At 38.6% G+C, this 16,039-nt stretch overlaps 1 protein-coding gene across 4 annotated transcripts in view; it reads right to left on the reverse strand.

Moving 5' to 3' along the window:
• Positions 1-16,039, reverse strand: part of LOC124721188 (GTPase-activating protein and VPS9 domain-containing protein 1) — a 362,758-nt gene that overhangs the window by 193,329 nt on the left and 153,390 nt on the right. For all 4 annotated transcript variants that reach the window (XM_047246031.1, XM_047246029.1, XM_047246032.1 and 1 more), the window contains 2 exons: positions 10,834-10,986; positions 5,311-5,490 (listed from right to left, as the gene is read on the reverse strand). In XM_047246031.1, coding sequence (XP_047101987.1) covers positions 5,311-5,490; positions 10,834-10,986 — 333 coding nt within the window. The remainder of the gene's footprint in view (positions 1-5,310; positions 5,491-10,833; positions 10,987-16,039) is intronic.

Raw genomic sequence — 16,039 nt, forward strand, 5'->3', positions numbered from 1 at the left:
CAACCCTTTTCATAACCCTATGAACAGCCGTTACGCCCTGGTCAGACAGGTAGTGCTGAATTTCTTCGTCAGACAATCCATCGAGGGAGTGTGTATAAACGACTCCACGCGAGGAATTTAAGGTACGGTGCGGTTCCACCCGGACAGGGAAGGTGTGGAGCAGAGAAGTACGCAGCAATTTTTGAGCCTGGAGGGCACTGTGTGTTTCTAACAACAGGGTGCCATTCCGTAATCTGGAACAAGACTTTACAGGACCTGCAATTGCGTCGACACCTTTCTGAATAATGAAAGGGTTGACCGTGGAGAAGTCGTGACCTTCGTCAGACCGAGAAACAACAAGGAACTGTGGCAACGATGGAAGAACCGTCTGTGGCTGAGACTCAGTGAACTTACGTTTGTGAGCAGACATTGTGGAAGATGAGGAAACCATTGCGGAAGTATCCCCCATGATTACCGGCGTCTCCGATGGCGCGCTCCTCCCTTGTGGGGGCCCTCACTGAGGGCACACCCGCCTTAGGTGATTGTTCACACCTCAGGTCACACCTCCCGACAAACGGACGGAGGGACCAATCGGCACTTTCGGAAGGTATCAGCTCGGGTAATCAACCCTCCCTGGGCCTGGCCGTTACCAGGGGGTACGTACGTGTCCTACCTGTCTACCTGGGGCGGGGAATTACGCGTTACCCCGTCACCGGCTACGCATGGAAGTGCGTGGGTCGGCCTTCAGACACGCACAGGGAGGAAAAAAGAGAAAGGGAAAGGAAAGAAGAGGGGGTCTCAAACGCCGCAGCGGAGAAAAGGGCAAGGAGAAGAGGGAAGGAAAAGAGAAGGACAGAGGAAGGACGAGGACTTGCAAGTGTAGAAAGCAAGGAATTTGGAACAGTTTCGAGCGTCCGTCTCCGGACGTAGGCACAAACCATACTCCCAGAGGGGGAGAAAGGGAAGGAAAGAGCCAGAGGTGAGGGGGGGGGGCCAAGATGGGGGATGGGGAAGGATGCGGAAAGGGAAGGGAAGGTATGCAGCCCGGAAAGGAAGGAGGGCCACATTAGCTCGGGGTCCCGTGCTCGCTACGCACGTGTCCACAAAAGAGTTGTGGACCCCCTGGGGGGAGCTACTCGGATTGTCTCCTAAATCATTTATATAGCTAAGGAATGGCAAAGGGTCTATAACACTACCTTGGGGAATGCCAGAAATCACTTCTGTTTAACTCTATGGCTTTCCATCAATTACTACAAACTGTGACCTCTATGACAGGAAATCACAGATCCAGTCACACAACTAAGATGATATTCCACAAGCACGCAATTTCACTGCAAGCCATTTGTGTGCTACAGTGTCAAAAACCATCTGGAAATCTAAAAATACTGAATCAATTTTAAATCCCTTGTCGATAGTACTCAACACTTCATGTGAGTAAAGAGCTAGTTCTGTTTCACAAGAACTAAGTTTTCTAAATCTGTGTTGACTGTGTGTCAATAGACTGTTCTCTTCGATGTAATGCATAATGTTCGAAAACAATGTATGTGTGGTGTCACCGCCAGACACCACACTTGCTAGGTGGTAGATTAAATCGGCCGCGGTCCATTTAGTACATGTCGGACCCGAGTGTTGCCACTGTGATCGCAGACCTAGCGCCACCACAAGGCACGTCTCATGATACGGACGAGCACTCGCCCAGTTGTACGGACGACCTAGCTAGCGACTAGATGTACGAAGCCTTTCTCTCTCATTAGCCAAGAGACAGTATAGCCTTCAGCTAAGTTAATGGCTACGAACTAGCAAGGTGCCATTAGCCTTACAGTGATTGTAATTAAAGTCTCCTGTGTATCGTCAAGAGCGATGTACCACAATGATTTATTAAAGATAAGTATTAATCCAGCTACGTACTTTTCTTCATAGCATTAATTACGTAGCCTGTTCCAGTACTTCACGCCCGTCTGCGTTAGTCTAGCGTGCATATTCAGCCATCTCGATCTACAAGGTGTTGGCCCAGCTGCCGACACATCAGTATGTTACAAAATCCTGCTGCATACTGACGTTAATGATATAGGTCTGTAATTTAGTACATTAATCCTACTAGCTTTCTTGAATATTGGTGTGACCTATGCAACTTTACAGTCTTTGGGTACGGATCTTTCGTCAAGTGAATGGTTTTACGTGATTGTTAAGGAAGGAGGTATTGTATCAGCATACTCTGAAAGGAACCTAACTGGTATACAGTCTCGACCAGAAGAGCTGCTTTTGTTAGGTGATTTAAGTTGCTTCACTACTCCGAGGACATCTACTTGTACATTACTCATGTTTGCAGCTGTTCTTGATTCAAATTCTGGAATATTTACTTCATGTTATTTGGTGAAGGAATTTTGGAAAGCTGTGTTTAGTAATTCTGCTTTATGCAGCATTGTCGTCGATAGTATTTCCATTGCTATCAAGCAGAGAAGGTGTTGATTGTGTCTTGCTGCTACCATACTTCACATACGACCAGTATCTCTTTGGATCATTTATCAAGTATTAGCAAACAAAAGCCAAATTCAATGTCAACTACTAAACTAATTGTTCTGTTCTTTATTCCACTGTAATACCATTTGATGCCAACAAATCAATAGACTCACCAAGTGCATATGACACAATGAAGTTGGTGGTTGTGTTGCATGTATAGTCAGGTCTAAACAAGTACAATATCTCGGTGTGACAGGCCTACCCATACCTTCAAACTACAAAACTTTCTTAGTGTAGCTTCTAAATAAAACTAGTTTATTTTTATATGCAATTTATTCTGCATGTATCTGAGTTATTTCACTCAAATTTATTCTTGCAAGCACAACACTTCTCTGTGGTTCCCATTCTCCTATTCATTGCACTTTAATGTCCTCCATCATATGTGCAACCTATTTCTTTTTCGCTGAAGCTATTGCAATTCCCATCCCAAACAAATGTGATGTTTAAATCAAAATTGTGTAGCAATATTCTTCAAGTGACTGTATAATACAATTTTGTTTTGTTTTGTGCTGATGTCCACCTCAAGTTTAGATGGAACTCTCACATAATCACAGTACGTTTCCCGCAGTATTAATATTACATGACAGTTTCTTTTAATCCTTCAGCCATACACCATTTTTTCTCCATACAGCAAATTCTTAAAAAAACATTTCAAAAGAAAATAACATATACGAATGACACCATTATCTTGTTATTTTGTAACAATCGTCAGGATTTGGCCCTTTCCACTCTAGAGGGTGTTACAAAAAAGTACGGCCAAACTTTCAGGAAACATTCCTCATGAACAAATAAAGAAAAGATGTTACGTGGACATGTGTCCGGAAATGCTTAATTTCCATTTTAGAGCTCACTCTAGTTTCGTCAGTATGTACTGTACTTCCTCGATTCACTGCCAGTTGGCCCAATTGAAGGAAGGTAATGTTGACTTCAGTGCTTGTGTTGACATGCAGCTCATTGCTCTACAGTACTAGGATCAAGCACATCAGTACGTAGCATCAACAGGTTAGTGTTCATCACAAACGTGGTTTTGCAGTCAGTGCAATGTTTACAAATGCGGAGTTGGCAGATGCCCATTTGATGTATGGATTAGCATGGGGCAATAGCCATGGTGCGGTACGTTTGTATCAAGACAGATTTCCAGAACGAAGGTGTCCCGACAGGAAGACGTTGGAAGCAATTGATTGGCGTCTTAGGGAGCACAGAACATTCCAGCCTATGACTCGCGACTGGGGAAGACCTAGAATGACGAGGACACCTGCAATGGACGAGGCAATTCTTCGTGCAGTTGACGATAATCCTAATGTCAGCGTCAGAGAAGTTGCTGCTGTACAAGGTAACGTTGACCACGTCACTGTATGGAGAGTGCTATGGGAGAACCAGTTGTTTCCGTACCATGTACAGTGTGTGCAGGCACTATCAGCAGCTGATTGGCCTCCACAGGTACACTTCTGCGAATGGTTCATCCAACAATGTGTCAATCCTCATTTCAGTGCAAATGTTCTCTTTACGGATGAGGCTTCATTCCAACATGATCTAATTGTAAATTTTCACAATCAACATGTGTAGGCTGACGAGAATCCGCACGCAATTGTGCAATCACGTCATCAACACAGATTTTCTGTGAACGTTTGGGCAGGCATTGTTGGTGATGTCTTGATTGGGCCCCATGTTCTTCCACCCACGCTCAACGGAGCACGTTATCATGATTTCATACGGGATACTCTACCTGTGCTCCTAGAACATGTGCCTTTACAAGTATGACACAACATGTGGTTCATGCACAATGGAGCTCCTGCACATTTCAGTCGAAGTGTTCGTACGCTTCTCAACAAGATTCGGTGACCGATGGGTTGGTAGAGGCGGACCAATTCCATGGCCTCCACACTCTGCTGACCTCAACCCTCTTGACTTCCATTTATGGGGGCATTTGAAATCTCTTGTCTATGCAACCCCGGTATCAAATGTAGAGACTCTTTGTGCTCGTATTGTGGACGGCTGTGATACAATACGCCATTCTCCACGGCTGCATCAGCGCATCAGGGATTCCATGCGATGGAGGGTGGCTGCATGTATCCTTGCTAACAGAGGACATTTTGAACATTTCCTGTACAAAGTGTTTGACGTCACGCTGGTACGTTCCGTTGCTGTGTGTTTCCATTCCATGATTAATGTGGTTTGAAGAGAAGTAATAAAATGAGCTCTAACATGGAAAGTAAGCATTTCCGGACACATGTCCACATAACATATTTTCTTTCTTTGTGTGTGAGGAATGTTTCCTGAAAGTTTGGCCGTACCTTTTTGTAACACCCTGTATAATACAAAGAGGTCACATTCACATTCATTAAGCCAATTTCTTTAAGATTACCCTAAATGGCTGAAAGTTGCATACTGGATCACGGAGGATCTATTACATCAGCCTAGTACACAAGCAATCATTGAGTACAGTATACATCTGAGATCATACTATGGTAACACTGTACCCAAAAATATTTAGTGTCAGTCACGATAAACAAGAAGGTGGCCATTCTTGCAGATCAATCATTTAACATTAAGCTGCAGAGGAAGTGTTTCCAGCTGTTCCCCACAACTGATTCATATCAATTACTTTTAGTCCAAGTCACTTTCTTACAGATATCCAGGAGGGAAATTTTTGGATTAACTATATTTCAACACGTAAAATGATCATTATGATAAAATCTGTGAATTTCTCAAATTTGTAGTACATCACATCTAGCACTTGTTTACTTGTCTACACTTATAGGAAACAGAAGAAAACATACAATACAAATTAAGCACAATGAGTTGCCTTACCTTCAAGAAGTTTTTTGATTTCAAACTTTCCAAATTTGTCATCTATATCTGTGCGACTTTGTTTGCTTGCAGCTTCTGCAGAAAAATCCAAGGACTGTCGTTGCTCCCCACTGACGCTCCTCATTGCACCTGCGGCACCATCTTCACCTTCTGTAATTTGTGAGGATGGTGTATCTCTACCTGCAATGACAAATTTCATTGTATTAGCTAAATTAGCAAAAACATTTAAAGCAAAGAAACCCACATCCAACATAGATCTCATCTTCAGACAGACCACATTTTCATGAAAATCCCCATAACTTCTCAATGAAACATGTACATTTTCACCGTGCGCTCTAACTGGTATCTCTTTCTACAGACACCCATGACTTACACAAAAACTTGAATATAAAAAAAAATGTCATTTTGGGGTGGGTTGGGTGGGGTATTAAAGGGGAAGTGGTAGAGGGGCAGGCAAGTGAAATCAGAGATATAGGTAATGATGTGGGCCAAAAAGTCAGAAGATCTGGAAAGACAAGAGGGAGTATGCAATAGTGAGACACTGCTGGGAAATGGCCTCTGAGAGAGTTTGTTATGACATGATTACAAGAGTCTTCTTATGAACCACTATTTGTAGTTGGAGAGTTTTTCATACTAATGTTCTTATTTGCGTGTGTTGTTAGTGCTTTTGCCTGTACATGTTCTTCACTTCACTTTTCTTTCTATCTACTCATCCTATTTCTTCCCTGTATTTGGGACTCTACTGCTGGAACATTCATTTCTTACAGTATTTTAGTCATTCAATTTTTTATTTTGCAATTTGGACACGGTTTGCTGGGGGAACCAGTAAATTTCAATTTTCTGGTACTTCATTTGTCTGGCCAAGGTGTCGATAATTACAGTATAGCTATTTACAGTATTTTCAATCTGCCTATGCAACTAAATACATTTTTATTTTGTTGCATATATAGATTCAAAATATTTCACGTAATTCAATGTTTCTTGTTTCTGTACCATGCTATGCAATAAATGTAGGTAAGGGTACATAGTTGTTCTACTGGTAATAGAAGAAAACTGAAGTACCATAAACTATCATAATCTAAATTCATCTCATGTTCATAAATACTCACATGTTCACTTTACAATGTTGGATCACTAGAGATATACCCAACTGTCCTACAAACTTAATGTTTGTAGATGCACCATTCCAATCAGCATTTACTCTCCTGTCCGCAGGTCAACTACAAGTGAATCAAGGACTTTGCAACATAAAAAAGGCCTAAAAATGTTTCAACAGCAGTCACACATCTTTCGTGCATGTTTCTTGCCACTTCAACAAAGGGCGCAGAGGCACCAAAAACAGCTCTCTAAAATTGTGCAGGTGAGATCTACATATAATATCATCACAATATACAAATTGAAGATGAATCAATAAAGAATAGGTTGCAAGAAACAATTAGACAAGAAACTGGTGAGTTAACTTGAGGGGGTACTTTGTAAACAAACCACAATGCCTCAGATAATTTGAGGTAGTCAGCCCAAGAACTTTGGTCACTTATGACTTATGAAACATTGTTTTCGTCCAATATTATATGTGAAATATACAACTGGATAACACCAGCCTTCAGACTGAATACTGTAACAACATCAAAAACAACAACAACAATAACCACCACCACCACCACCACCACAAAAAAACCGAGGTGTACATTCACATGAAACTCTGACATGATTACCAACTGTTTACAGGGAGGAAGTAAATTAGAATTATCTCTTTGAAAGATAATACAAACTGTTTCCAAAAAGTAGGTGCACTAAATACAACACACACAGTTACAGTTTTGAACTAATGTTGCTGGCCAATATTCTGACTTAAAACGTGAAAATGCACTCCAAAATCAGGCTTATCCTTCATTACACAGAATTTTTGGAGAGGTACACAGTTAGCACAGCTATTTCTCTTTCAAGTAGAATTTCCAACAAGTATATCCCCCCACCAAGAAATCATCATTGGCAGTACTGGGTATTGACCATGAGTCCTCCATACCGGTATCAAATGTGCTGTTCATTCAGTTGTGGAAGAGGATGAACATACTAAAAACTTGAACCAATGTGTAACACCATCCTAGATGCTCAGAACAGTACCATACAAAGAAATCTTAATATGTGGATGTGATACTGGCAAATGCACTGCCTAATACCATCACTGGTCTTCTGACAACCAATTTAAAACAAATCTTACAAGAATGACAACAATTTTAAAATTCATGTAAAACAAGAAACAAAATCTATGCAAAATATAATGTTTGAAAGTGAAATGTTTAAGGACACTTCAATAGTGCAAATAGAGGAATTGGTGTTTAATTCTAGAAAAACTAACACACACTATGTAGATGTAATTGTTTTAATTACTGCTAAATACACGCAGGGACATTCTCTACATGAATTAAAGAAAAAACCACTGTAGTTACTGTATGCATTATATCTCAAAGTCAAACGTGTGCATATCAATTACAAGGAAGAGCACCGGTCATGCACACAATCGGTACATGAGAATGCTGATATCATTTTCTTAATACTCTCTGATAGAGGTTAGGAAGGGGGCCTTTCTTGGATGATTTTCTAAAAAATTGCAAAATGGGGACGCATACCATGTTTCAAGAATTGTTCCTTCTTTGCTATTGTTGTCGGTAACAAGTGGATGCAATGAGAGTGAGTCACTGTGAAACTACTGATCCGTACTGGACCAAGTGGGGCACACTCAAAAACTCTGTAATATTTTATTTAAAAACAACATAAAATCATGAATTTTTTTAACAGCATTAACTTTTAATTAATACTATTGGACCAAAGCACCATTTAAAATTTATTTTACATTTTTCTACTATTGTAGACATAAACAACGAAGTACTGTTCCAAATGCTCGGTAGTAAGATTGTGTCTCTGATCACTCAAAACATTTTTATAAGCAGAAAAGGACAGTTCTACATCAACTGAGGTAACTGGACAGTATTTGAATTTGAGTGCTGTGTTGGTACTTACTGTTTCTGGTAAAAGTTCACCCGTCCCATCAATAAAACTGTCAATTTGGCACAAGAGTTCGAAGCCTGGGTTATTGTTTAAAATGTTTTCAAACTTTTTTAAGTTTTCTTGGGAATACCTTCGGCAGTGAAGAGTTTCCTTGAATACTTTTATTCATTAACTGAATAGATTCATTCAATGCCAAACCTTGAGTTTCAAGCTTTTTAACACTTGCAGGTATATGGGAAATACGAGTGCTAATCACAGCTATGTCTTTTTCAAAACCTGAATCATTAAAAGCTTCCTTGCTCTGGCAAACTGCCAAAGCCTCTGCACATTGAAGTTGTTTACTACCCCTCTAATGGTCTTGAAATGTTAGTTGTCAAAACAACACAGCTTCAATCCATATACCCAACGAGTTATCACTGGTTCGGGAGGTAAAGGCACATTTGGTAATTTTTCTTTGTAGGTCCTGATGTGAGAAGGGGCCTTTAGAAACACTTTCTTTGTGGATGAAATCAATTTATTTACATTCATAAATATGGAACGTACTTTTTCAGAGAGGCGATTTACTCCATGAGCAAAGCATGTCACATTAATCAAATTGGGATAAAATACTTGGAGGGCTTTTCCTGCTTTGATCTTTTACGGAGCAGCATCTGAAAGAAACACAGACACCCTTTTATCTGCAGAATATTCTGGAAATATTTTTCTAACACTCTCATTCCAAATCTGGCAATCATAAAATGATTTACTTTTTCAAGTTCTTTGCAGGCAGCTAAATAGGAAGATGAAGGCTCTTCTTTTAAAGCACCAACAATTAAATCTGCAATGTAACAGCCACAAGTGTCTGTAGTTTTGTCAACTGAAATTCAGATAATGCTATCCTTGATATCATTGCATATTTCTTCGAGAACATCTATGTAAATTGTAAATATGTAATTTTTACGCAATGTTGATTCATCTGGTATATTTTGATTCAAGCAATATTTGCACAGGAAGCCTTTGAGGATAGGGTTTGTAGGTTTGTGAAGAGGAATATTGCTTGGAATGAATGCTTCACATAGATCTATGTGAAACCGACTTTTTTGGGTACCTTAGGACAAACCCTGCTACTGCAACTTGCTGTTGTCAGAAGTTGCTGTCATGGTACTTTCTTCTGCAATGCTGCGATATGAAGACTTGTCTTGACATGCTGGTCTATTTGAAACTTTTTTTGCATGAAGCACAAACTTGACACTATAAAACAATTCCGTGATACATAAATGTTCCAGGATGGTAACTATACACGAAACAACGTTCACTGTTTTGGGCGGTATGACGCACAACACATTACATACTACATGTCGTAAACACCTTAACTGTGTACAAGTAAATAGAAAGCTAAACTGAAGCAATGGACACGCGTACGGTATGACAGCGAAGGAGATTAACCAGGGGTGCAGGTGCAGGAGCTTGGACTCTGTCTACCTGTTCCTGTTCCTATTCTGTAATGATTTCGCTAGGCAGATGCCTCTCGGTTAGCGATTACATGCAGTTCTAGGTCACGGTCAATCTGTGAGATTATCAAAACTAGATCGAGCTAGAGACTGCCTGTCTAAATTTTTAAAATATTGTAAACCTACAGCGAAAATATGCATCGCCACTAGTTTTTTGTTAAGATATGCAATAACCTGTAAAAAAGGAGTCAAATATGCAAATGTATATAATCCGGTCTCCACTGATAACACTCTTATCTCAAAACATGAGTAATTATTGAAACGCCAAACTGAAACGCCAAACTAAACCACCACCTGTCTACATGAAGTGAAGAAAACAAGTGTGAATATCAAAAATCAAACAATAGGTTTTAGTTTGTACAATCATCAAATAAATCACAAATTCAGAAAACTTGACAAATATGCCTATTCCGTAATGAGTATCCAAGTCATATTCACATAAGCATTTTTTCAAATGTCTATACAAGTTTTCTACAGGTGAATCAATGCAAATGAAAATCTGAAACAGCTGACTACTTTCCAGAGGCATAATCAGTTTGGCCCTGAAGTTGTATTGCCAATAATGTACCACAAAAGAACAGCTATGAACATTTATCACCTGAGCTCTGTGGATTCAAAATATGTGTGTGCACAAATTTCACAGAATAAGTGCAGGTGTGGCACTGGTAAAACTGGCCATACATTTGCCATAATTCTCAACTGACCACAGCTTAGCAAATTTATCAAGAATAGTTGGTAATAACACAAGTAAAAAATGTATGGAGAATTGTTTGCTTGCAGTATTTGTACTCTGGGTATTTTGACACAAACAGCTGTGAGTTCATACTAGCATTTTTTCAAAATACTCACCTTTCTCATTCTTTATCTCTCACTCCAATCATAGTAAAACATGTTGCCCTTCTGTAACTGTCTTTTATCCATATCTGATGCCTGGATATTGTCTCTTTCCATTTCCATTTATCAGTGACACCCAAATTGTTATTTTAGTGTCTACAAATACTTCACTTTTTTAATGGTAACGTACCTGATATATTAGGTGTTCCTCGACCAGACACATTTGCAGATACCATATCTGATAAGTTATCGTTCTGATCTTCGTTTTCCAACTCCAGTGATGAAGCAACACTATGATTGGAAGCAGCTTCTGACACGGCTTCAAGATTATCACTTGTGTTACCTAGAATAGACGAATAAGAAAAAGTGAATCTGCTGCAGCAGTTAACAACATAAAACATGTGCCTTTTACACATTGTTATTGTTTTGTTTTGTTTTTGTTTTACATAGCAATAAAATAACTTAATTTCCAAATGTACAGGGCATGGATTACTGATAGACTATACAAAATTGTAAAGTATTGATCTATACTAATAATAAAACTGTAAAACTGGTGTGTCTATCCGTTTGAACACACTAATCAGCAGAACTACTTAATGAATTATCAAGGGGTTTTCACGGATACCTTGAGCATAGCTTGGGGCAATGTATAGGTTTATTTAATCAAAATCTGATTTGTCTGAACACCTTAATCACCAAAACCACCAAACAAAAATGTCGGACTTGGTGGTCTAGTGGTAAAGCACGTGCCTGGGACCCGGGAGGTCATAGGGAGAATCTGAAACAGCTGACTACTTTCCAGAGGCATAATCAGTTTGGCCCTGGCCCTGAAGTTGTATTGCCAATAATGTACCACAAAAGAACAGCTTGGACCACGGATTCTTGAGTCTTCATTTTAACTTCAGATTCACCTCTCAAAAAAGTGAGGAGTCACCAGAAATGACACATAGTTCAGATACGACTAACTGTAGGTATTCTTTCCACAGTTGGACATGCAAGTCACTGAAGTGGTGTCATGGTGTCCAATTGACCCACATCAAATAATAATTATAATTATCATTACCACTAAATAAATTTTCTTGAAGTTTTCACAGGTAACTTGAGCATAGCTTGGAACAATATATTGGAAAGAGAAGAAAATTATCCCAATTTAAAGTGTAATTTAAGTGCTGTGATCATATTGTTGCAAATACACACTAATACTGAATTTACTTGGCTAGAATACATGGATTTACTGATTTCGCTTTGTGTATTAAAAACTTAACAACATTGCTTTGCTCTTTTCAATAGTTTCGTTTATATTATTTGCTAGAAAAAGCAGATTTATTATGTTCCCTTTGTGAGTTGGCTGCCTATTTGTTAGGTGTACATTGTGATTTAGATTTTGTCTGCAAATAAAAATGCCTAAACAACAATCAACTGCCTCTGCATAACCTGAACAGTTACAAGACAGGACTATGCAGTCTCAAGAATCCAATGAAGATCGTGAGGCAACACTTGTTACAGCTCGAGAACATCTGGCTTTACTCACTCTTTGGAAGCTCCTTACAAAAGCAAGGCGTGATGTAAATCTGATCGAGAGCATTACGTATTATCTTGCTCCTCAGAACCCCCCCCCCCCCCCCTTTGCTCACACAGGCTTGAAGTTGCTTCTCTCTAATGTAACATTACAGAAGCAGAACTATTTATGGTAAGTGGGTCAAGTGAGCAACTTTTTATACCCAAATCACACTGATTCCTAATGATTTACCATTTCCCTTAAATGCGTAGAGCTCACAATGAAATTATGTTACGCCATTACCATTAATAAAGCACAATTGTAGACACTGTGTGTTGCAGGCGTGGCCCTTGGTGTCAGTTGCTTTTCGCAAGGCCAGCTCTTTGTGGCTCTCTCCCATGTTAGTGAAGCAAGCTCTTTGATCATGTCCCCAATCATACTACTTCAAATGCTGCATACAAAGAAGCTTTAGACAAAAATAAATTCCACAGATATAAAATCTCAAACACAGCTTTAAATAAATACCTGTGCAATACAAGGTTTCTCAGCTGGTATAATATAAAATACTGACCATTTCTTTTCCATAAGATAAGTTACTTTTATTATAAAAGCTGTTCTATGCAGACAATTTTACTTTCAATCTTTAACTAAATTCTTGGAGATGACTTAATGAAGTTGTGACCAGTCACCGCAAGAATTTATAACCTTTTGTTGGATTTCATACAGCAGATAAAATGAAATATTAAGTGTACTAATAATTCCCGTTCATACTCTATTTTATAATTATGTCGAAAGTCACTTTGTTATCAGTTTTCATGTCAGAACCAACAGTATTTTGTTCCTTTTAATGGAAGAGTTTATGTACTTAAAATTTCACTTGCACTGACTTCTCGTAAATAGTTGTACATATTCACCATAGATTCCTGCAGGTACTTTGGCACCATATCTTTAAGGTTAAAGGGATTTCACCGATAAAAAAAACTGGACAAATGCTATTAGGACTCTTGCTCTAAACTTAGTTACATATAAAAGGCCATTCTAAAAAGTAATGCCTCTGAATTTTTACTGTGAAAACTTTTAAAGCTTTTTAAAAATAACAAACATAATTAACATTCCACATCCTTATTTTTCATGTCTCCATACATATTTCACAATAGACATCCTGGAGACAAACACATTTCTCTTAAAAGAGACCAATTTGTTGATACCATCACTGTAGAATGTTTGACTTTGTTGATGGACCCACAATTTCACCCCTTCTTTTCAGATGGGGCCAAGTTGGAGGATGATCAATGACAGTGAACCCAAGGTGTCAGATTGTTACAGATGTCAACAGTGCTCGTGTGTGGTCTGGCATTGTTCCACGTGTGGATGAACACTTTGAATTCAAAACTTGATTACAGCACATTGTTTCTCATGCACCGAAACAGTCATGTTACACACTGCTATATACACTACAATTCAGGGCCCTCTAGTGGCAGAGGGCTGCAAATATGTAGAAATAAAGAATAAAGATATATAATGTTAATAATGTTTTAAGGTTTTTAACTGACTTTCAATCAGCGACTGATGTATAATACAAAATTTTTAAAAACACAGCCCTCACAGTCACAAACACAATTAAGTTGTGACCTAGGTTTCCGTGTCACAAGGGACACCTTCTTCGGACAAAATTAAAACTAAATGTTACAGCATAACGTACCAAAAAATACGAAAGCTGTGGTCATACCTGACAGCATCAGATAGAATTAAAATGAAATGCAACAGAGGTGCAAGCCACTAAGGACTGCCATATGTCCTCTGCTACAGTCAACACAATGTTTGTGCTGCAAGTTCGCCAGATGTCGTTACTGTAGGCGTACACATATTCTTCAATGACAATTGTATGACGTAAAATTAAAAGGGGGGCACAATCAGTAAATTCTGTAGTCGGTTTATAAGCTATAAAAGGCATTACAGTAATAAAAACCACTGAAATAAAACCTGACAAATGGTAGATTGTTAAAAAGGAAAAAGTTAAGAGCCAGTACTTGACATACGCTCAAGTGGCGATATTTTAAATAATGACATAAATAATAAACAGCTTTCTAATTACACAGAATAATATAAAAATTATAAAACAAATAGCTAAAGAAAGTCAATGAATGAAAATAGACTGCTGCACATAATCAGCGCCCTCTGTTGGCGCTAACGGCAGAACGTTGCATAGGTGAGAAGTGGTTAGAGGAATGTGACCGCCAGAAGGCCCACTCATATCCTGCGGCACGCCATTCCAAGAAAATAATGATAAAACTCTGTACTATGGCATGAGGAAGATTATCTAGTTAATGAAGTATATTATATAAATAGAGAAGGAACCAGAAAACACTAGCGTACTGTGCACAACGTATGAAAACAAAGTAAACATGTAAAGCACTCTATACTAAGTGAAACTATCAGAAAGATATATAAAAACAGAGGTGCTCAGTGATTAAAGCAGAGCATTGCCAAACAAAGCAAAGTAGGCATTGGGCATGAAATCGTTCTGCCAATTAAGCACTTTTCTTGGCTCTTGTTTTTTCGCTTTATATATTTCAAGCTCTTCTAACAAGTTAAGAGCACAGCCTTTTCCCACCCTATGGAGAATATGCATACTATTCTCAATGTTCCCTATAGAATGACCAGTTTCAGATACATGCTATCCCAAAGCAGTTTTGTTCCTTGTCTGTGAATGTTCTTCAAGTCTGACATTAAAAGAGCAGCCCATCTGACCGATATAATATTTGTCACAGTTACTACAATCAATCTTGTATACTCCAGAGCCATCAAATTTGTCATACATTCTTTTCAGTTTGTTTTACTCGCAGTTTTAGGGCGTTGTTAACCTGAAAGCCAAATTTACATCACTTTTCCTTAGATATTTTTGTATTTACAGGGACATTTTGCCGTCAAATTTCATAGGAATGGTTTTCATTCTGTCTTTACTGGTTCTATTTTGTGTGTGTGTGTGTGTGTGTGTGTGTGTGTGTGTGTGTGTGTGTGTGTGTGTGTGTGTGTGTGTCCGCTGTTTGTTATATGTTTCTTTAGCCTACTGTATTGCCATAGAATATGTTTTTCCAAAGATGGGATCAGGAAGTTTCCTTACACTTATTTTTGTAATTTTTTCATTGTAGATAATCTGAAGATGCCTACCACAAACAAAATGTGAAATTGAAATTTGAAAATTAAACCTCTGCCACCAAGACTGGATTTTTCTCACATATAAATTTCAACTTGATATCTTTATCCACTGCTGAGGAAAAGGGGATGGACAACAAAGTTACCCTAATAGAATTCCATTTTTACATACTGAGGTATGGAACCTTAAAAAAAATCAATATTTACTGGTTTCATACAAAATAAAATTTTAGTGTTTGACTGTCTAACATATATAAATAAGTTGCAGAGTTAGGTCAGAACTCTTTTCCAGTTATCTATAGCTATAGCAGCAGAAATAGTATCCTGTTGACATTCACTAAATAAAGGGTCCCCATTTTGAAACACAATTAGGTCACTGTGACTACCTCACACACAAAGTATAAGAAACATAATACTTAAGTGTAAGAAGGTAAAGCATTAAATTCACTGTACCTGAAATAAAATAAAGACCAATAACATCTATGGATATTGTGTCACATTGCCTCATGACCTAAAAAAAGTAAAGCTGACATGTACCTGAAGGTTGGATTTATTACCACAATGCGGTACTAGGCAAGGTCCTGTTGAAGGTGGGATTCCGTTGCCTTATTCCTATCATTCAACTGACTTATCCAACCAGTTGTAGGGGACTTGCAATTTAAGTTGGACTCTGAACCACAGTGCAACTCAACATTTTTCATATCAACAAAAATAAACAATGACAGAGGTGAAAGAAACGATG

This window comes from Schistocerca piceifrons, chromosome X (genome assembly GCF_021461385.2).
Source record: "Schistocerca piceifrons isolate TAMUIC-IGC-003096 chromosome X, iqSchPice1.1, whole genome shotgun sequence".
NCBI classification, from domain to species: Eukaryota; Metazoa; Arthropoda; class Insecta; order Orthoptera; family Acrididae; genus Schistocerca; species Schistocerca piceifrons.